We start from the raw sequence: 22,498 nt of genomic DNA on the forward strand, positions 1-22,498 counted from the left end.
GGAATGCCCAGTCCTCCCACGTGTACTGCTTGGTTGAAGTGTTCATATGATTTGGATTTCTGACTTGTCCTGTTTAAGTGATGCCACTTCACTGTAAGTGAAAGACCCCAGAAACTTTGGACTCTCCTGATCCAAATGGGAATTTGACTATGCAATTTTGAAGAGTTTGCCTATTGATTGATATCTCATTCAAACATCAACTTTATTCTTAGTTCCAGGCCTATAATGCAGGGCTGCTGTATTTCACTCAAATTGTGTAGCACCAGAGTACAGCATAACTTGGATTGTTTTTATGCTGCAGGTATGTAACAGTGGAATGTGAAGACCAAGACACTCAGCAGAGGGACCCAAAGACTCATGAAATATACTTAAATGTGATGAGAAGATTTAGTCGGGCTTTGCTGAAGGTAATGCCTTTGTGTAAGGAAATACATAGGTGTTTTGGGATAGTTATTCTTTAAAAAGGCACAGGTGTCTAGGAGGACAGTTTTTCGTGTCATATGTATTGAAACTTTAAAAAAAGCTTCCACTTTTGCTTGAATTTTGAGTTTGTGGCAAACCAAAGAAACTACTGAAGAAGAAAAGAACAAGTATTGAGAACTTTTTTCCTGTTTTATTGCTTGTTCCTGTTAGTAACATACTGGTTCTAAAATCCTCTGCCTTGTGTAATCAGTCTATTTTATTTACTGTTTCTTTATTGGAAGCACTTGTCCTTGCAGTGCAAATTGAGACAAGAGACCTGTCTTTTGAATTCACGAACAGTGTTGTTCTGTGTATCGGCAGCAGAGAGTACTGGAGCAGCAGGGGGAAAAAAACAAAACAAAAAACCACTTCTGTGAATTGTAATCTATAATTTATAGCAGATGTGCAGTCTTTTCTGATTTTAGTGTATCTCACACTTCATATCTTAATTCTCATTTTAGGGATGTTATTCAAATCTGACTCTTATGCTTCATAAGAATATTCCATGTGCTTATCCTTACTAACTTATTTTGGCTGTGTGAATAGGTTTGTCGTGCATGACTGTTCACCACTGAAACTGTTGATGCAAATTGAAGTGCACTGGTAGGTCAGATAATTGATTGCCAGCTACAGTGATTCTGATTGTGTTTTACAGAAAATACCTTTTGAATTGACAGGAAATTGATCTTTATTCACTTACCTCTTAAAAGCCCAAAGGCCTAAGAAATAAAGGAATAATTTCTAGATAAAATAATTACAGAACAAAGAACTAATTTTCTTTCTTTTAATTCACTTAGGGTGATAAGTCTATCAGAGTTATGTGTTTGTTGTTGGCAGCCCAGCAGACATTTGTAGATCCGTTGGTTCACGTAATGAAAGCAGTGCAGCGTGAAAGTGAGAATCATAAGAAAAAGGTAACTAAAGGATTGGAAAACTTATCTCTGGCTAGAATTTGACAATAGGAATATTAGCTTTTCAGTAAAAATTCTTATCACTGAGATTTATAACAGATGTCTGCCTGTCCTGTAATAATTTTAACAAACTTTAAACAAACTTAGGAGAGGTTTAGATGAGTCAAAGTTCAAAAGTGTTCTGAAAGTTTGTAGATGAAAAAGAAGAGACCCTTGAGAAAAATCTCAGGATATTTTGGTAAAAGGAAGATATGGGAATAATTGAATAGTTGATGATATAACAGTGAACAAATTGTGGGGGATGTGGGAAGGGAGCAGAGGTTATTGTGGTGTGAGAATTATGCCGGGATAGATAATGAAATTTGACTAGCAGCAAGGTTTCATTTATTCCAAGAGCAACAAAACTATTCTTATATAAGGTGTGTGTTTAGCAGAACTTGGCCTTCTCTGAAAGTTACCTGTTGCATCTTGAGGAAAAGAATTGCTATCATAGGTGCATTTTAAGAAGCTTTGTCCTTCTTAGTTAAAATATTTCAAGTTGAACTTGACAGACAGGTATGAGGAGGAAGCAGAAATGCCAAAGGAATTTCTATTCATGTATTTTCTTTTCCTCTGACACACATCAGTATTTTTAAGCATGGATTTTTTTAGTGTAATTTTTTTCACCTTCTCTCTTTAAATCTGTGGGGTATATTTGTGCAGGAAAATGAAACACTTAAGCGTTGTATCATTTTTATGAAATGTTGTGAATGTGCTATGTATCAGTAATAAAGGTGTAATCACTAAAAGAGGAGGGTTTTTCAATTCATAAGAATGTATTTCCTGCCTGTGCAATACATTGATAGTTTTCTGTCAAACGTTTTTTTTTTTTTTTTATAATCACCATGATATTTCTGTAAAACTAAGAAACACATGGCTTTGATTTTTGGATTAAAATGTAGCTACTAGCAATTAACCAATAGAAGCATTCCCAACAGTAGTGGGCTACCTCGCTGTGTGTCTGTATTTATGCCCATTATATTCGGTAGGGGAAAAGACTAGAGACTTTTGTGTATTTGACCTTTTATTATGTAGGACACCAAGCATAAAGAACTCGAAAACTGACTAGTGTTGTATTTCTGGTAACTACAGATGTAGGAATGTAGAATAAGCTCTGAAATCAGATCTATGCAAGCTGTTGGCAATTTGGTTCATTGGTGGTAGGGAATCTCCTTGAGTTCAGGGATTTAAAGAATCAGAGCTGAAGACTTGAAATCAAGGTCCTGAAACAGAACTAACATTTGGTACTGGTATAGAAAATAAATCATCCTGCTACTTGTGTAGGCAATTAGAAATACATTTTTGTAATACTATTATACCTGGCACTTATAAAATTGCTAGATTATACTCAGACTAGATGGAACATTTGTGTTCTTATTCAGATTACTGCAAATGGAGAATTTTTATTTCACTGGATTTTAAGAGTGAAACCTTGATTCTTTGGAAGAGTAAAGAATTTAATAATTGAATATTTACTAATAATATATCCTTTGTTAAAAGACTCTTTTACTGTTCATATATACCTAGTATGTGTTTTATGTTGTGTGTGTTTTGTTTTTTTTTTAAACAAGTTTTTATTCTTTTATTCTTTTAGAATGAGAGGCTTCAGGCATTGTTAGCAGATAATGAAAAGATGAATTTAGCAGATATGGAACTTATTCCACTTCCTCTGGAACCTCAGGTGAAAATTAAAGATATAATCCCTGAAAAAGCCATACTCTTCAAGGTAAATGAGATCTGAATAGCTGAAATACAAACAAATCTTATGAGCAGTAAGCTTAGAAACATCAGTTGAAAGATTTAAAGGGGCTGAAATAGTCAAGGCAAAATGTAACTGTAACGTGCTCTTAAAGTGGTTAAACAACCCTTTATTTTCTTTGTGAAACTCTTTTTTTTTTTCAAGTTAATGTTTTTTTCAAGTTAAAGTTTTTTTTCAAGTTAATGTAAGTTCACACATTAACTTTAAAGCAGCTTTTATAAGACTGATGCAGTTTATAAAGTTTATGAAGTCCTCAAGGTGAAGGCATGCTTCCTAGTTCAGAATTTCTCTGAACTTCTGTGTTCAACAGGAATACCACTTACGATCAGAATCATACAAATCAAGTCAGGTGTGCTGCATTTCAGCTAGATGTATGTGTCTATTCCATTGCAAAATAAAACTGTTAAATTGGTAGAGACTGGAAAGCAATAAGGTGGTCCATTTCATGCAATTGCAGTGGGCTGACAGGTAGATCCTGTATCCCTATGGTTGGTAAGTTCTTAAACCAATCCATAGCAGTTGCTTGTGATCATATGGCCATACCTTAATCTAGTTAATAAACAATCAATGTGCTGTTGAAAGGGCTGGGGTTATTTTGCTTCCTATGCTACTTGGAATGTAAGCTAATGCCTGGAATGTAAGTTATTACCTGTGTCTAGTGACGTAGGACCTCTTTATAAATTTACTTTCAACTCATATAGGTGACTGTGATCTAATTTTAAGATGACCAAAATGAGCTTTACCAGTCAGGCCTATGTCCAGGAGGTATTTTCTGCCAATTAAAAAATGTTCAAGCTGCTGTGGTAACTCGTGTCAATCCATCATCTCTACTAGGACACAAACTTATTATACCTAGTAGTTTCCAACTTTGACAGGCTGCTTGTTGACTGTGATATAATTTGTGTTTACTTAAAATCAGAGATGAACACTTTTGCATAGTTTTCTACCATACCATCTCTTGGTTTCCCAGCTTTGGCTTGCTTCTTTATATACCAGTGTCCTGGTTTCAGCTGAGATAGAGTTCATTTTCTTTATAGTGGCTGGTATGGGGCTATGTTTTGGATTTGTGCTGAAGACAGTGTTGATCATACAGAGATGTTTTAGTTGTTGCTGTACTAGTCAAGGACTTTTCAGCTTCCCATGCTCTGCCAGGTGCAGAAGAAGCTGGGAGGGGACACAGCCAGGATAGTTGATCCAAACTGACCAAAGGGCTATTCCATACCACATGACGTCATGCTCAGTATATAAAGCTGGGGAAGAAGAAGGAAGGGGGACATTTGGAGTGATGGCGTTTGACTTCTCAAGTAACCATTACGCGTGATGGAGCCCTGCTTTCCTGGAGATGGCTGAACACCTGCCTGCCCCTGGGAAGTAGTGAATGAATTCCTTGCTTTGCTTTGCTTGCGTGCGCAGCTTTTGCTTTCCCTATTAAACTGTTTTTATCTCAACCCTCAAGTTTTCTTACTTTTGCTCTTCTGATTCTCTCCCCCATCCCACTGGGGGGGAGTGAGCGAGCAGCTGCATGGTGCTTAGCTGCTGGCTGGGGATAAACCACGACAACCAGTTAGTCTCTTTGAAGAGTATGCTGCTTTAATTCCATGCTCCTGCACCTCAGGTTGGAGGCAACGTCGGAAAGATCTTGTCACGAAAACAAGGTTTTACAAACTTGTGTCAACTTTTAGTGTGAATACGATTTAAGGGTCAATTTTCACAACCCTTCAGGAGAACAAACGGCATAGAAACCAACTCTATCTGCCCCTTGACAAATGTTTTCATCCAATCTACACAATCCTGCTGGTAGATGTTCCCTATTTTATTCTTGCATTAAATAGGAGGAAAACAGAAGCCTTGTGGTGATACTTTCTCTTTCTCTTTCCTCCTCTCTTCTCCTTTCCGTTTCTCCCTTCTCTCTTCCTCTGCTCTTCCAATATATGCAAGTTTGGGATAAATTGTGACGGGTTGCCCGGAAAATAGCTCCATTGCCAAATCGCCTCTGTTCGTTCGTTGAGCTCGCCAGTTCGTTAAGTTTGTCCGTTTGTGGAATTCGCCAGTTCATAAAGTTGCTGGCCAGACTGTTCCTCTGAGTCATTGTTGTGACTCTACCGACCACACGGCTCTGTCAAGCAGAGATCGGCTTTTGTCGGTACACAAAGCCTCGGGGAATCGAAAAGATTCACCCATCTCGCAACCCACCGAGTGGGATGAGACAGTGGGACACCCCTCATCCCCCAAGCTTTCACTTTTGTAATCACTGCTTAACATGAGTCCTGAATGCAACTGACTTGACTTGTAAATTTACAAGGGAAATAAAATGTGAAATTAGTCATTTCAACTGGAGATTGTTTCCTTCCTCTACAGAAATAAATAATGCTGCTAAAATGAAAATTACTCTCCAGGGAGAAATGGCTATCCAGTCTTCATTAGTATCAACTGAAATTAGTATGCACTTTTTCTCCTCTTGAGCACTATTGTACAACACCATTAATTTATTCTAAATGTTACATTTATTTACTTTTGAGACAACAGGTTTTGATAACCATTAAGGAGACAAGTACTACATAAAAAGGTCTGTAAAATATCTGATAAAATAATAGATTAGAGATGCATTAGAAACTAAACTAAAGGCTTCATAACACAGCTTTGAACTGAACTCAATTTACAGTATTGTTACAAAAGAACAATACCAAGCTGATGCCAAAATATCTAGATTGCTTTATTCAAGAGCTTTACTTACTACAGAGTGACATATAGAATGCTGATACACAACAGTTATTATAATAACCAACCTTATTAAAAAACTCTTAACTGCTGCAGTAGACAGCACAGATTCCTCGTAGGCCTATTTTGGAGGCAGTAAAAGAATAAATATCTATTGATAAACAAGAAAACATGCTGAAGGGCATTTCAAATGAAAAACTGTGTGGCATTAGGCCAAAATCTGCTGTTTAAGTATGTGTCATAATACCTGTGTAGTGGTTTTGGCTTTTTTAGTTTTTTTTGTTTTGTTTTGTTTTTTTGTTTTGACAACTTATATTACTGTTAAGAGCAAGGCCATTGGAAATTCAGTGCAGCATTATACATGAACAAATTGAAAGCTTCACTTGGCTATTGTGTAAGATGATGTCTTTACAGTAAATTCAATGATGCATTAATTGTTCATTTGTTCAACGATTTACAGACTCCGTGAAGACTCCAGCAGCAAATTCTTAAGACCGCCTCAGACAAAGAGGAAAGATAATGATTTTGACTAATGAAGTACTAAATATCACTAAAAAGTGTCCTATCTCACTTGTAATATAAAGACAATAGACATTAATTACATTTTATTTTGAGGGATTTTTTTATAAGTTTTTTTTTTAAAAAAATATAAATAGAGCTCAGATTCTTAAGACTTGTCAACTGCTGGTTAATTTGTGACTATTCTTTTTGTATCCTCCTCAAACTTATAAGCATCCAGTATTCTTGCAGGGGGAAGCCTGCAAGTGTAATTATTTACAGAACATGAATGAAGGCAATGATCTCAACTCCAAAACTAGCAGAAGAATCCTATATCACATAGAGCCAAGAGACGCCTTAAACACTTACAAAGCAACACGATTGTTTTCATTTTAGGCACTCGATCCCAAAAGTAGAAAGGAAAGCTAAAAGCACATAGGTAGCAAACTCTGCAGCAGCACATGAGGAGAGCTCAGGGCCTCAGGAAAAACAGCCCAAAAGTCTCCATGCTGGAACCCAGCATCAGCCAGCTGGAGAGGTAAAAACCCCAAAATGAGACAACTGGATCAGGCTTGCATTAGTGGCTGTCACATCTGCTCATTTGGTATCCAAAGTGCAATACACACTGTGGGGCTTGCTTTTTAACTCCCAAAATATGAATGAAAGATGCAATTGGTGCCTGCTGCTGTATGTATCAGCCTGTTGCTTAGAACACCATTCCTGGGAGCTAGAAGCCTGGGGTTCAAATTCTTGTGTACTTTTAAATATTCTGAACAAATCTGTCCTGTGATTTTAAAAGCAGTTGTAAGTGCTGAAGAAAGGTCAAGCAAAACCAAGCCTGAATGGAAAAAGAAAAGGTCACCTAAATCAAACCTGTAAACTCTGATTAATACAGCTTCACAAATGCAATAACAATTATCTGGGAGAGTCTGGCAGTCACCTAAAACCAATGAAGTAAAAAGACATGTCTTAAAAAAAGTGACTGTCAGTATGTGATTAAAAGAAAGGTCTACACATATATTGGAGGCAATTAAAATTTTAATCTTGAATCTTTGTAATGGCTTTTTAAATTTTTCTTTTGAACCCCAAGGTAGATGCTAGGCATTTTTCACTGTCTAATGAAATTACCATCCTCCATCCTATGATCAAAGTAATCCATAATGAATGACAACAAATTTTGCAACATTTTCATATAATTACACTCCTTTTTCCCACATCACGTAAAAGATCACCTTTATTAAATATATATGCAGATGGAAATGACATTTTTGCTTCTTAACCTGCACTGTAGTGTGATTTTTCAAAATAAAAATTAAGTTTGCAGAAAACAACAGATTAGTTGGAAGACCTTTAGCAAAATGGATAGCCATAAAAATAGTTCTCCTCAGTTTCTAGCAGAATTTGATCAGTCTTTTGAAGAAAGAATCAATAAAAAAAGCTGGGATAATGACTGGCTTTTCAGATCAGTTTCATTTTTCCTTTCAATTCAATTTCTTGTCGTGAGTCTAATACTTAAGGCAAACAGTGTAATATCTTAAATCCCTGATAAACACAAACTAAATGTCAGGTGGCTTTAAGGAAAAAACACTAAATTCAAAGAAGAAATGCTTTTGTGAATACAGTTTTATTCAACATGAGAATTAAACATTTTATTGTCTTACTGTGGCTTGTAGTAAGACAGCACATGTGTGGTTAAACATTTCATTCTCCACACTAGAGCAAGGGTAAATTTTAATAATAAAAATAGTGGAGACAATAATCTATTGCCACCCCACACCATTAGCAAGAATCAAATAATGCATGAGGGTGGATGGGACCTCTGGAGATCATTTAGTCCAACCCCCCTGCTCAAGCAGGATCAAACACAACAGGTTGCTCAGAACATTGTGCTATTGGATTTTAAGTATCTCCACAGATGGAGACTCCGCCACCTCTCTGGGAAACCTGTCCCAGTGTTTGATTACCCTCACAGTAAAATAAAGTTCTTTATGTTTAGATGAAGTTTCCTGTCTTTCACTTTGTGCCCATTGTCTCTTGTCCTATCACTGGGCACCACTGAAAAGAGTCTGACTCCATCTTCTTTACTCCCTTCCATCAGGTATTTATATGCATTGATAAGATCCCCCTGAGTCTTCTCTTCTCCAGGCTGAACAGTCCCAGCTCTCTCACCCTCTTCTCGTATGACAGATGCTCCAAGCGCTTGATCATCTCCATGGCCCTTTGCTTGACTTGCTCCAGCACGTCCATGTCTCTCCTGTACTGGGGAGCCCAAAAGGGGCATGGCACTCCAGATGCATCTCACATAGCACTGGGTAGAGGGGAAAGATCACCTCCCTCTACCTGCCAGCAACACTAACTAATGTGGTCAACGAAGCTGGTGGCCCTTCTTTGCCACAAGATCACATTGCTGCATCATGTGCAACTTGTCCACCACTTCAGGGCTTTCTCTGAAAAGCTGCTTCCCACCTCATCACCTGCCCCCCTTGCCCATGCTTGCGCATGGGGTTAGTCCACACCAGGTGCAGTACTTGGCATTTCCCTTTGGTGAACTTCATGAGGTTCCTGTGCGGTCATTTCTCCAGCCTGTCAAGGTCCCTGTGAATGGCAGCACACGCTTCCAGTGTGTCTGCTACTCCTCCCAGTTTTGTATTGTCTGCAAACTTTCAGAGGGTGCAGTTCATCCCATCATCCAGGCCATTAATGAAGATGTTAAACAATTTGACCTCAGTATCAACCCTTGGAGTACACCACTAGTGACTGCCCTCCAGATGGAGTTTGTGCCACTGATCACAACCTTCTAATTCCAGCACACCGGCCAGTTTCCAATCCACGTCAGTGTCCATTTCTCTAGTCTATATTGCTCCGCTTTGTTTATGAAGATATTATGGAAGACAGTATCAAAGCCTTGCAAAAGTCAAGATAAAGAATACCTACAGCTCTCACCCAGTCCACTGAGCTAGCCATTTTATCTTCGGCGGCTATCAGGCTGGTCAGGCATGATTTCCCTTTTGTAAATTCATGCTGGCTACTCCCAATCACCTTGAATCTATTCTGCAGGTGCAGATCTGCAGGTAGAGCAGAAGCCATCCCTCCTAATACCAGAAGTCTCAAGGTTCCAGCCGTCACCATCCTGGGAGTCTCTATTTCCTAACTTGATGAGCACAACATATTCTTGCTCCTCCTTCAATGCAGCTAGAGGTTCAGGCTCTTCTATCTCCAAGGTCTTGGGGAAGATCTGGTCAATCTCTTTCTTGTCAGCCCTGATACTGTGCAGTTTGCTGACCTACTCCCACAGCTCCTTTACTTGGTGATGTAGACATGCCACCACTGCACAGTTCCTGCAAGCAAGGAGCCCAATTCCCACTGCCCCAGAAAGAGGTCTCAGCCACCCCCTACAGCCCCAAATCTGAAAAACTGCATTCTCCCTTGGGAACTCCATCTGTGTTGAGGCCTCTGACATAGGGGATAGCTGCTAACGTAGCTGCTGAGGACCATGTTCTGCGGTACACTGTCAACACTGCAGAGGATGTGGATGCTGTTATGAGCAGAGTTCCTGGCCCCTTCTGTGCACCCTGCTGTGCAGGCTGCTGCATCTGTTAATGATCAAAATAACTAGCTGGAATGCACAGTTCAGGAAGTCTAGCAAAGTTAGGAAAGAAAGGAAGTTTATTCTCATTCCTTTACTTTGGGAATGAAAGCTAAGGAAATTCTGGATCCCTCACTCAGAACTCCAGCTTTCCAATTTGCAGTTCTTACCCTTGGTAATACAACCAGTTACATCCCACTTAATATGTTTGCTAAGGTGCTTTAAAGAATTTTCTAGGACCACTAAAAGCCAGTCCTGGCAGCAAGAACACACTTTTAACTTGTTGGAAAATGAACTAAAACATCATAAACAATGAAGTTAAATCTTGAACCTACCACTCGCAACCTCTCACATTACTCAGCTTTTACAGAGATCACCAACCGAGAGATATCTCACCTGTGCAAACTTGTGTATCTGCTCCACCACAGCTGCAAAGTGGGCATGGACACTTTCATCAATTAGACTCTGCATATAATGGACAGCTTCTTCATCAGACAGGTCCAAATGAAACCTGTCCTGCACCTGGAATGGGGGCAGAGATGACAAAAATTAATTCAATTCAACAGTTAAAACATACACTATGCTATCTGAACTATACAGTAGCAGACTGTCCTGGTTTCAGCTGAGATAGAGTTAATTTTCTTTATAGTGGCTGGTATGGGGCTATGTTTTGGATTTGTGCTGAAAACAGTGTTGATCATACAGAGATGTTTTAGTTGTTGCTGTACTAGTCAAGGACTTTTCAGCTTCCCATGCTCTGCCAGGTGCAGAAGAAGCTGGGAGGGGACACAGCCAGGATAGTTGATCCAAACTGACCAAAGGGCTATTCCATACCACATGACGTCATGCTCAGTATATAAAGCTGGGGAAGAAGAAGGAAGGGGGACATTTGGAGTGATGGCGTTTGACTTCTCAAGTAACCATTACGCGTGATGGAGCCCTGCTTTCCTGGAGATGGCTGAACACCTGCCTGCCCCTGGGAAGTAGTGAATGAATTCCTTGCTTTGCTTTGCTTGCGTGCGCAGCTTTTGCTTTCCCTATTAAACTGTTTTTATCTCAACCCTCAAGTTTTCTTACTTTTGCTCTTCTGATTCTCTCCCCCATCCCACTGGGGGGGAGTGAGCGAGCAGCTGCATGGTGCTTAGCTGCTGGCTGGGGATAAACCACGACAACCAGTTAGTCTCTTTGAAGAGTATGCTGCTTTAATTCCATGCTCCTGCACCTCAGGTTGGAGGCAACGTCGGAAAGATCTTGTCACGAAAACAAGGTTTTACAAACTTGTGTCAACTTTTAGTGTGAATACGATTTAAGGGTCGGGGGAAGAATGTTGACAAAAAGACTGCTGGAACAGCAACTAAATGTTTCCTATCAAGAATAATAGCTTAACTTCATCAGGACAAACTCAAGTCAGATGGTTGTAGCGGATTGATGCACGGACTCCGATAGAGGGGTAAATCGAAGACCCTTTATTGAAAATATTCCATGGCCTATATACTTTCTAATTGTTTATACACGCGCTCCTGAGAGAACTCTTATTGGTCTACCTGTCTTGTCCACGCGCCCCCCATGCATCCCTTCAGCTAATACGATTGGCTATCTCCCTGCAACCCTGCAGTTCCTTCCCCCACAACAAAAGTGTTCCAGACGCACTTTCGGACATGACCCGGACCCTCAGTACTTCAATCTTGTTAACCCTTTCACTCCCGCAATGCCTAATTCCTCCTCAGATGGTCTTCTACATATTGGTCTTTTGTAGCAATGTAGAAAATATAGGACAAAATATATGAGATGTAACTTGTTTCAAAATCAGAGATGGTTTTGATCCTCCTGATTCTGAAAGGTTACAGATTTCCATTTAACCTCTCATTCTGTACTATGGGATAAAACCCAAACAAACCCAAAGAGGGAAGAATGACAAATTTTTGGTGCTCTTGGACATCACATGGCAGCTTTTGTAGGACTATTTAAAGAATCATTTTTCCTTTATTTGTAGAACTTCATAATTGTGAAACATTCATTGCATGTGAAAAACTAATGTAACTGCTCAAATATTAAACTCTGTATCCTTGATTTTTTGCTTTGGTTTGGTTTTGAGGGAAGTGACTTGGTCAGTTGCAGTAGATTAAATCATTCATGTAGGTAATTGATCCCCTTCAACCCATTTTATGCAGAGAAATTGCAAACAATTAAATTGGCTTTCTCAAACAACAACGTAAAAAGGCATTTTTGCTTTTACGAAATAGATTAAGGAAGCAATTAGTTGTTTAAGATGTCTTGCCCCTAGCATTTCTTGGATGTTTATCCTATAATTGTGTGTCTCTGATCTGGTTAGTTTAAATTTGTTTTGTTGTGACCTTTTATAGTGCTTCTATGTTGATTGGAATTACATGCATACAAACAAAATTTGAATCCTCCTGTCCTTTCCTCTTCTGCTGCTGGGGGGGAACGTGGGAGGAATGTATCCTTCACATTCCTTGCTAAAAAAGGAAAGTCTTAAGATATTTTTTTTAAAAAACATGCCTAGATCACACTTTTGGTAAGTGGAAATGGTATGTTCTAACTGTTGAGTCCTAGACAGTGAGTAACTGCTTTTAGAAGCTTTAGAATTGCTTCTTTTCTACCAAACTTAAGGAATGTGAAGAGACTTCTGGTGCTCACTGCCATGCTGTTGGTATTCAAATGGGACTATTCAAACCTTTTTCTAACTGAATTTGATACTTGAATCCTATGAACTGATACTTGCTTAATTCACTTCTAATTTACAATGCAGTAAACAAGGATTTATATTTTAGAACTCCACTGTAGCAACATGTTAATATGAACATTGCTGTGAACCAGCTTAGTGGAATAAGTTTCCTTTTCCAGAGTGCCTTAATGCCTGCTCAGTTATTCTTCAAGACAGAAGATGGAGGCAAACATCCTGTAATTTTTAAGCATGGTGATGATTTACGTCAAGATCAACTTATTCTTCAGATTATTTCACTCATGGATAAGGTGAGAATTATTGATCCACATCCTTGTCCTTCCATGTTCTTGATTCTCCTTGTCGAGAGCAAGACTGGTGAAAGCTGTTAATGCAGCTTATGTTGCTAATACATTCCAGGGTTCTCGGATTTCTTTTTTTTTTTTTTTTAGAATCTTTTTTTTCTTTATAGACAGGCAATGGTTCTGTGTAGATTTAAAAAAAAAAAAAAAAAAAAACACAACTAAAAAAAATGGGGAAACTCATTACTAATTTCAGTGAAGAACAGTGGAGATCAACGTCCAATACACATTCTTTTTATAAATAGAAGCTGCCTTTCTATTGCATTCATCTTTGCTTTTTGGTGTGTTGTTTTTTTCCAGCTGTTAAGAAAAGAGAATCTGGATTTGAAGCTGACACCCTGTAAAGTGCTGGCAACTAGTTAAAAACATGGTATGAATACTTTTATATCCTAAAAATACAGTATTGTGAGGAATCTTCTCTCTCTGTTCATAGGCTGTTGTGACACACTATTTTCATGAGAGAAGTTTTGCTTAGTACAGCATTCTAAAAAGGAGTTCAAATGTGTAAGAATATCTTGTTGCAATATAAGTCATGGAAGTAAACAACCTCAGTGACCACAGTATTCCATAGGTGACTCAAATATCTTCATAAAAGAAGCCCGGTCTGGATTTTGGAGTATGTGACAATCAGTAGTGTTATCTTTGCTGCTAGCTTGCTGTGTGATCTCAGACAAATAATTTTTAACACTCCTGTTTATAGATCTTTGCATGAAGTGGAGGAAAAACACAAGACAAAACAAAATCAAACTTGGCTAGGCTTTTAGATACATTCTGGATAAATGTTTAGAAAGCCATTGATTTATCTTTCTCTTCTCATGAAAACTTGGAAGAACAGACTTTTGCAAGCTAATTTGGTGTTAATGACTAGATGTTTTAAAATGACTGAAGGCAGAAAATGGGGACAAAGCATGGTTTTTTGCCAATGAGAAGCAGTTGAATGAAAGTGTGCATTACTGTTGCCCTTTAATAAACAGTTTCTCCTGGAGAAACTGGCTGCTCATGGCTTGGACGGGTATACTCTTCACTGGGTAAAGAACTGGCTGGATGGCTGGGCCCAAAGAGTGGTGGTGAATGGAGTTTACTCCAGTTGGCGGCCAGTCACAAGCGGTGTTCCCCAGAGCTCTGTGTTGGGGCCAGTCCTGTTTAATATCTTTATATCAATGATCTGGACGAGGGGATCGAGTGCACCCTCAGTAAGTTTGCAGATGACACCAAGTTGTGTGGGAGTGTTGATCTGCTTGAGGGGAGGAAGGCTCTGCAGAGGGACCTGGACAGGCTGGATCGATGGGCCGAGGTCAATTGTATGAGGTTTAACAAGGCTAAGTGCAAGGTCCTGCACTTGGGCCACAGCAACCCCATGCAACGCTACAGGCTTGGGGAAGAGTGGCTGGAAAGCTGCCAGGCAGAAAAGGACCTGGGGGTGTTGATTGACAGCCGCCTGAATATGAGCCAGCAGTGTGCCCAGGTGGCCAAGAAAGCCAATGGCATCCTGGCTTGTATCAAAAATAGCGTGGCCAGCAGGACTAGGGAAGTGATCGTGCCCCTGTACTCGGCACTGGTGCAGGCCGCACCTCGAATACTGTGTTCAGTTTTGGGCCCCCCACTACAAGAGGGACATTGAGGTGCTGGAGCGAGTCCAGAGAAGGGCAACGAAGCTGGTGAAGGGTCTAGAGCACAAGTCTTATGAGGAGCGGCTGAGGGAACTGGGATTGTTAAGCTTGGAGAAAAGGAGGCTGAGGGGAGACCTTATTGCTCTCTTCAACTACCTGAAAGGAGGTTGTAGAGAGGTGGGGGTTGGTCTCTTCTCCCATGTAACAAGTGATAGGACAAGAGGAAATGGCCTCAAGTTGAGCCAGGGGAGGTTTAGACTGGATATTAGGAAATTGTACTTCACTGAAAGGGTTATCAAGCATTGGAACAGGCTGCCCAGGGAAGTGCTTGAGTCGCCATCCCTGGAGGTATTTAAAAGACGTTTGGATGAGGTGCTTAGGGACATGGTATAGTGGTGGTCTTGGTAGTGTTAGGTTTATGGTTGGACTCGATGATCTTAAAGGTCTTTTCCAACCTATACGGTTCTGTGATTCTGTGATTCTATGTGTTATAGAGGAGCTTGAAAGTTCCATGCATTGGAGAAATTTTTGTTTGTTTGTTTTCTGTCACAGGCTTCATGCAGTTTATTCAGTCAGTACCAGTTGCAGAAGTTCTTCCTACTGAGGAAAGTATACAGGTACGTGATGGGGGATTTTTAGGTCGTCTTCTGATCAAACAGTATAAATTGCAGGCTTAGATCTCATGCAAAAGTCTTGAGTCCCTCAACCGATTTTTGTATCTGTTGTTAGAAGATAAATTACAGCTTGAAACATAAGGGTATTTAAGCAAAACATCTGCTGTTAAAAAATATACTTAAATCACAACATGAGTATCTCATGTCCTAAAAGTAATACCATTTAAATAATTAAAGTGTAATTTAATTGTGATATTGAAATTCTGGCTTTGCTGTAATAATGAATGGAAGATCCATGACATGTTTCTGTAGTGTTTTGTTTTAAAGTGTTTCTGTCATTCATTCAGTAGTTTTGGCTTGATACCTTGTCAAACTATGTTTTAATGTAATGGTTTTGTTTGTGGGGGTTTTTTTGGTGTTGTTTTTTTGGTTGGTTTTTTTTTTTTTTTTTTTTTTTTTAATGGAACAACTAAATAATTTGTCCATAATTTCTGAAGTCTGTTTCTCTGCCATGGTGGATGTATAGATATTGTGTGATTTTTTTTTTTGTTTGTTTGTTTGTTTGTTTTTACTTAGCAAGTTTTCTGTAACTGTCGTGGAATTGAGTAGGGACACATAATTGAATAGTAACACACAAAATACATGCTAATTTCAGGCACAGCACACAAGCTAGGTAGCAGAGCTCAGCTGGTTGAGATAAATATAGTTAGATAAAAACATACCAAATTGCCATATGAGATCTATAGCTAATAAGCTTTTTAATGAAAACACAGCATGTTTATGTTGGATTCAATTTGTCACAGTACCTTTTTTCCCTTTTTTGTAGTTGATACTGAAGTTTGCATTTGTTCATAGCTCAGTAACTGGGAGTCAAAGCAAATAGCTCCCTGCTACTGTAAACTACATGTATTCAAAATACGGAGATGAAAAAATGCGTATCATTTGTCATTATCATTTGTTTAACAAATAAGCATATCAAATGCTTATCATTTATAAAAAATGCTTATCATTAATCAGACAATGACCAGCATCAAGTTGTTTAAGTTTTTTGAGCTTTCCATTCCGTAAAGATTGATAAGCTACATCTACACATACAATAATCATACAGTTTATAAAGTGGTTTTTTGGCAATCCTTTGTAATCTTGGAAATGTATTATTCATATTCTAGTCCATTATATGTTTTATAAAATAATATATTTAGAAATGCTTGTGAAATTGTCATTTTGCAATTACTTATAACATCATATTCCTATCTAAAATAGGTCCCCGACTATTTTAGTTGCTGTGCAGATTTAAGGAGCAATTCTTCCTGTGAAAAATTGCTAATCTAAATAGACAAGATGCCAAAAGAATGTGATCTAAGATTACTTCACAGATCAATGGCAAAATACATTATAGAGCCCAGATTTCCTGTGTCAAAGCATGATAAAATAGCTGGGCATTGTAGGCCAAGGAAATAAAACCTAAATGAACAACTAGGTGTTGTGAAAGTTTGGTTTATTCTTTTTGTAAATATTCGTTTTGGGTGTCACAGCTGTTTTAATAAAGATGGGCACTGTATATAAATATTTAAAAATGTTTCACTTCTGGTAATATTTAAAGCAAGTAGTGTAATACTGGCTGGTAATGCAGATCTGCAGGAAAGAAAAGATGTTTTGATGTTTGAGTGTTACTTACCTTCTATCAATAATCTTGAAATTACAGTTCATGTTTTGGAGGTATTTCTGTTCCACACTCTACGGTTTAGCATTTGGATGGTCTGAAGTCTGTTTGTGGTTTTTTGTTTCGTTGGGTTTTGGGTGGTGGTTTTTTGTGTTGTGTTGTGTTTTTGTTTTTTTGGCGGGGTTTTTTTTGTGGCTGCTTTTTTGTGTGTGGTTGTTTGGGGGTTTTTTTTGTTGTTTGTTTGTGGGGTTTTTGGTGGTGTGTGGTGGGGTTTTTTTGTGGGGTTTTTTTTTTTTTTTTTACATACAGCATGTAAAATTTTGGAGCACTGAAAGTAGATCTCTCTCGTACCCTGTTAACCAGTTAAAAATTTCCTTCCACGTTTTGCTTAAGGATTTCATTTAACAGAATCTTTCTACTCTGTCAGCTTTTTTAATGTATCTCAGAAGGGCTTGTTCCTCTGTAAGCAAAGATAATTAAAGCTTTCTCCAGGCCTTAAAACTCTGATACATGTTACAACAGGACTGCTTTGCAAGCAAAACTTTCTTAAATAGCCTGCAGGTACCTTCCTTCAGTACCTCTTCTTTTTTTTAAACTTCCCGTCATTTTTTCATTACGATTTTAGTCACTTATGTCATCCAGATGCCTACAAAGCTTCTTACAGTGCTTGCTTAGCTTTGTGTTTGCTTACTGGAAGAAACTTGTGCTTAGGCTTGGATTTAATCTACTTATCTTTTGTCTCAATCAAGAAAAAACAGTTTTCTTCTGAGTGGTGGGAAGGACTGTTTTGGCCCTGTCCACATTTCACAGGAAATGTGAAGTTTCCATTTGATGACTTAGATTTTTCCTTTTAAACTCAGTAGCAGTTGGTTGTATTGAGGAATATGGAGACATATAATGATGATAAACTTTGTAAGAGTGTGTGTCTCAAATGCAGTTACTAATCTGGACTGTTAGTCCTGTGTTAGTTTTTGTTGATCTGGCCTAAACACTTTCCTGTGGAAGTATTTTGAACTCATAGTTATTACTTAGTAACTTTTCAATGCGTTGTTAATTTTATGAAGCTGTTAATAAAGAAAACTGCTTTTCAATTTGAACTTCACATCTGTTTCTGTTGAGTATAAGAATGTGACGATTAAGACAATAAATAAAGCGATACAAAATTAAATTAGATCTTATTAGGGGTTTTGGGACTGGTTGTTAGTTTAACGGATTGTAATAACAGCCATTTATGCTCTCGATTTAATTGTTTAAAAGTTCTTCCTCTTCTTCTCCTTGTGATGGCCCTGGTCTTTCACCTTCCCTTTCTAAACAAGCTGACTTTCGCTTCCAGGATTTCTTCTTGTGTATAGGGGCGACTGATACTGATATTGATACTTTTATGTGCACTACATAGAAGTGCACACTTTTATGTGCACTATACTTTATACTGACTGATACTGATACTTTTATGTGCACTACAGGGACCTTATCCCCTTCTACAGTGTGTAAAAGTTTTGATTGGGCAGGGCCAGCTCGATTGACAGATCCCCTAGTGTTGACTAACCAGGTGGCCTTTGCTAAATGTGTATCCCAATGTTTGAATGTCCCACCACCCATTGCTCTCAGTGTAGTCTTGTATCCATTGTAACAGTCCATTGTATCGTTCAATCTTCCAGGAGGCTGGTGCATGATAGGGGATGTGATATACCCACTCAATGCCATGCTCTTTGGCCCAGGTGTCTATGAGGTTGTTTTGAAAATGAGTCCCGTCGTCTGACTCAATTCTTTCTGGGGTGCCATGTCGCCATAGGACTTGCTTTTCAAGGCCCAGGATAGTGTTCCGGGTGGTGGCATGGGGCACAGGATATGTTTCCAGCCATCCGGTGGTTGCTTCCACCATTGTAAGCACATAGCGCTTGCCTTGGCGGGTTTGTGGGAGCGTGATAGAATCGATCTGCCAGGCCTCCCCATATTTATATTTCAGCCATCGCCCTCCATACCACAGAGGCTTTAACCGCTTGGATTGTTTAATTGCAGCGCATGTTTCACATTCATGGGTAACCTGTGCAATAGTGTCCATGGTTAAGTCCACCCCTCGATCACGAGCCCATCTCTATGTTGCATCTCTTCCTTGATGGCCTGAGGTGTCATGGGCCCACCCAGCTATAAATAATTCACCCTTATGTTGCCAGTCCAGATCCACCTGGGCCACTTCCATCTTAGCAGCCTGATCCACCTGCTGGTTGTTTTGATGTTCCTCAGTGGCCTGACTCTTGGGAACATGGGCATCTACGTGACGTACTTTTACAACCAGGTTCTCTACCCGGGCAGCAATGTTTTGCCACAATGCTGCAGCCCAGATGGGTTTGCCTCTGCGCTGCCAGTTGCCCTGCTTCCATTGCTGTAACCACCCCCACAGGGCATTTGCCACCATCCATGAGTCAGTATAGAGATAGAGCACTGGCCACTTTTCTCGTTCAGCAATGTCTAAAGCCAACTGGATGGCCTTCGCTTCTGCAAATTGGCTCGATTCACCTTCTCCTTCAGCAGTTTCTACCACTTGCTGTATGGAGTCCTATACGACAGCTTTCCATCTCGGATTCTTTCCTACATTTCGACAGGACCCATCAGTGAACAGGGCATACTGCTTCTCATTTTCTGGTAGTTGATTGTACAGTGGGGCCTCCTCAGCACGCGTCTCCTCCTCCTCTGGTAATATTCCGAAATCTTTGCCTTCTGGCCAGTCCATAATTACTTCCAAGATCCCTGGGCGATTGGGGTTTCCTATCCGAGCCCGTTGTGTGATCAGTGCAACCCACTCACTCCACGTAGCATCAGTTGCATGATGTGTAGAGGGGACCCTCCCTTTGAACATCCAGCCCGGCACCGGCAGCCGGGGTGCCAGGAGGAGCTGTGTTTCAGTACCAACCACTTCTGAAGCAGCTCGAACCCCTTCATATGCTGCCAATATCTCTTTTTCAGTTGGAGTATAGCGGGCCTCGGATCCTCTGTATCCCCGACTCCAAAACCCTAGGGGTCGACCTCGAGTCTCCCCTGCTGCTTTCTGCCAGAGGCTCCAGGTAGGGCCATTCTCCCCGGATGCGGTGTAGAGCACATTCGTTACGTCTTGCCCTGCCCGGACTGGCCCAAGGGCTACTGCATGAACTATCTCCCTTTAAACTTATTCAAAGGCTTGTCGTTGCTCAGGGCCCCATTGGAAATGGTTCTTCTTCCAGGTCACTTGGTAGAGAGGGCTTACGATCAGACTGTAATTTGGAATATGCATTCTCCAAAACCCCACAAGGCCTAAGAAAGCTTGTGTTTCCTTTTTGCTAGTTGGTGGAGACATGGCTGTTATTTTGTTAATCACATCCATTGGGATCTGACGACGTCCATCTTGCCATTTTATTCCTAAAAACTGGATCTCCTGTGCAGGTCCCTTGACCTTACTTTGTTTTATGGCAAAACCGGCTTTCAGGAGGATCTGGACTATTTTCTTCCCTTTCTCAAAAACTTCCTCTGCTGTATTGCCCCACACGATAATGTCATCAATGTATTGCAGATGTTCTGGAGCTTCGCCCTGTTCCAGTGCCGTCTGGATCAGTCCATGGCAAATGGTAGGGCTGTGTTTCCACCCCTGGGGCAGTCGATTCCAAGTGTACTGAACACCCCTCCAAGTGAAAGCAAACTGCGGCCTGCACTCTGCTGCCAAAGGGATTGAGAAAAACGCTTTAGCGATATCATTTGTAGCATACCATTTGGCTGCTTTTGACTCCAGTTCGTACTGAAGTTCCAGCATGTCCGGCGCGGCAGCACTCAGGGGCGGCGTGACTTCATTCAGGCCGCGATAGTCTACTGTTAGTCTCCACTCTCCGTTAGACTTTTGCACTGGCTATATGGGACTGTTAAAAGGTGAACGAGTCTTACTGATCACTCCTTGGCTCTCCAGTCGACGAATCAGCTTATGGATGGGAATCAGGGAGTCTCGGTTGGTGCGATATTGCCTCCGGTGCACCGTTGTGGTAGCAATTGGCACCTGTTGTTCTTCAGCCCTCAGCAAGCCCACAACAGAAGGGTCCTCCGAGAGACCAGGCAAGGTGGACAGCTGTTTAATTTCCTCCGTCTCCAAGGCAGCTATACCAAAAGCCCACCGGTACCCGGTACCCTTTTGGGTCCTTGAAATACCCTCTCCTGAGGTAGTCTATGCCAAGGATGCACGGAGCCTCTGGGCCAGTCCCAATGGGGTGCTTTTGCCACTCATTCCCAGTTAGGCTCGCTTCGGCCTCCAATACAGTCAGCTGTTGGGATCCCCCTGTCACTCCACAAATACAGATGGGTTCTGCCCCTGTATAGCTTGATGGCATTAGGGCACACTGTGCACCGGTGTCTACTAGAGCCTTATACTCCTGTGGGTCTGATGTGCCAGGCCATCGAATCCACACAGTGCAGTAAACCCGCTTGTCCCTTTCCTCCACCTGGCTGGAGGCAGGTCCCCCCTAGTCCTGGTCATAGTATCCATTGCCCATTTCTTGTGTATAAGAGTCAGGAGCTCCTTCATTAAAATCAGAAGTAAGATCATCCCTTCTACTCTGTCTGGGGAACTGCCCACTGGAAACTAGAGCATCAATTTTTCTGGAAGAACCCCCTTTGGTGATTGTTTTTCCTTGCAACTCACGTACCCGCGCCTCTAGGGTCGAGGTAGGTTTTCTATCCCACTTCCTCATGTCCTCTCCGTGGTCACGCAAGTAAAACCATAGGGTGCCCCGTGGTGTGTACCCTCTATATCCTCTCTCTTGAGCAGAGGAACGCTGACTCCTAATAGCTGAGACACTGGTCCGTACAGGTGGAAAGTAGGACCTGTCTTCTTCGAGTCGCTGGAACTTCCGGGACAGTTTCTCCACAGCTGAGACAAGGGAGGAAGAGATACTTTCTTTGTATTCCCGGAGCTGACTAGCCGCTTCATCCACCGTTGTTCCCTCTCCATCTTTCCAGGTCAGTATTGCCAGTGAGTTGGCACACGACGATGGTGCGTTCCGTACCAACTTCCACCACAGGGGTCGTGTGCACTGGACTTCATCTGGACCTTTGGGTGGTTGCTCATCATCCAGGTCACCATTAATCACCTCCAGCACAGCTAATTCCCTCAGGTACTGGATACCTCTCTCCATGGTGGTCCATTTCCCGGGGCGATATGTAACATCTTCCTTGAAGGGATATCTTTCCTTCATAGCTGACAGGAGTCGCCTCCAGAGGCTGAGGGCTGGTGCCCCTTTTCCAATCGCTTTGTCAATGCCCCCTTCCCTAGAAAGGGATCCCAGCTGCTTGGCTTCCTTACCCTCTAATTCCAGGCTACTGGCCCCACTATCCCAGCATCGGAGCAGCCAGGTGACAACGTGCTCGCCTGGACGACGGCTGAAATCTTTTCGCATATCTTCCAGCTCACTCAGGGATAGGGATTGGGTAGTTTCCATCTCGTCCACAAGTTCTTCCTCTTCTTCTCCTTGTGATGGCCCTGCTCTTTCACCTTCCCTTTCTAAACAAGCTGACTTTCTCTTCCAGGATTTCTTCTTGTGTATAGGGGCGACTGATACTGACACGGGTTGGTTCCCTG

At 40.8% G+C, this 22,498-nt stretch overlaps 1 protein-coding gene across 1 annotated transcript in view; it reads left to right on the top strand.

Annotated features, from left to right (window-relative positions):
• The window catches only part of PIK3C3 (phosphatidylinositol 3-kinase catalytic subunit type 3), a 109,108-nt gene that overhangs the window by 36,319 nt on the left and 50,291 nt on the right, over positions 1-22,498 (top strand). Inside the window, 6 exon segments of the mRNA XM_075488766.1 lie at positions 302-407; positions 1,260-1,376; positions 3,007-3,138; positions 12,839-12,967; positions 13,319-13,388; positions 15,181-15,245. Coding sequence (XP_075344881.1) covers positions 302-407; positions 1,260-1,376; positions 3,007-3,138; positions 12,839-12,967; positions 13,319-13,388; positions 15,181-15,245 — 619 coding nt within the window.

This window comes from Mycteria americana (genome assembly GCF_035582795.1).
Source record: "Mycteria americana isolate JAX WOST 10 ecotype Jacksonville Zoo and Gardens chromosome Z unlocalized genomic scaffold, USCA_MyAme_1.0 Scaffold_18, whole genome shotgun sequence".
Classification (NCBI taxonomy): domain Eukaryota; kingdom Metazoa; phylum Chordata; class Aves; order Ciconiiformes; family Ciconiidae; genus Mycteria; species Mycteria americana.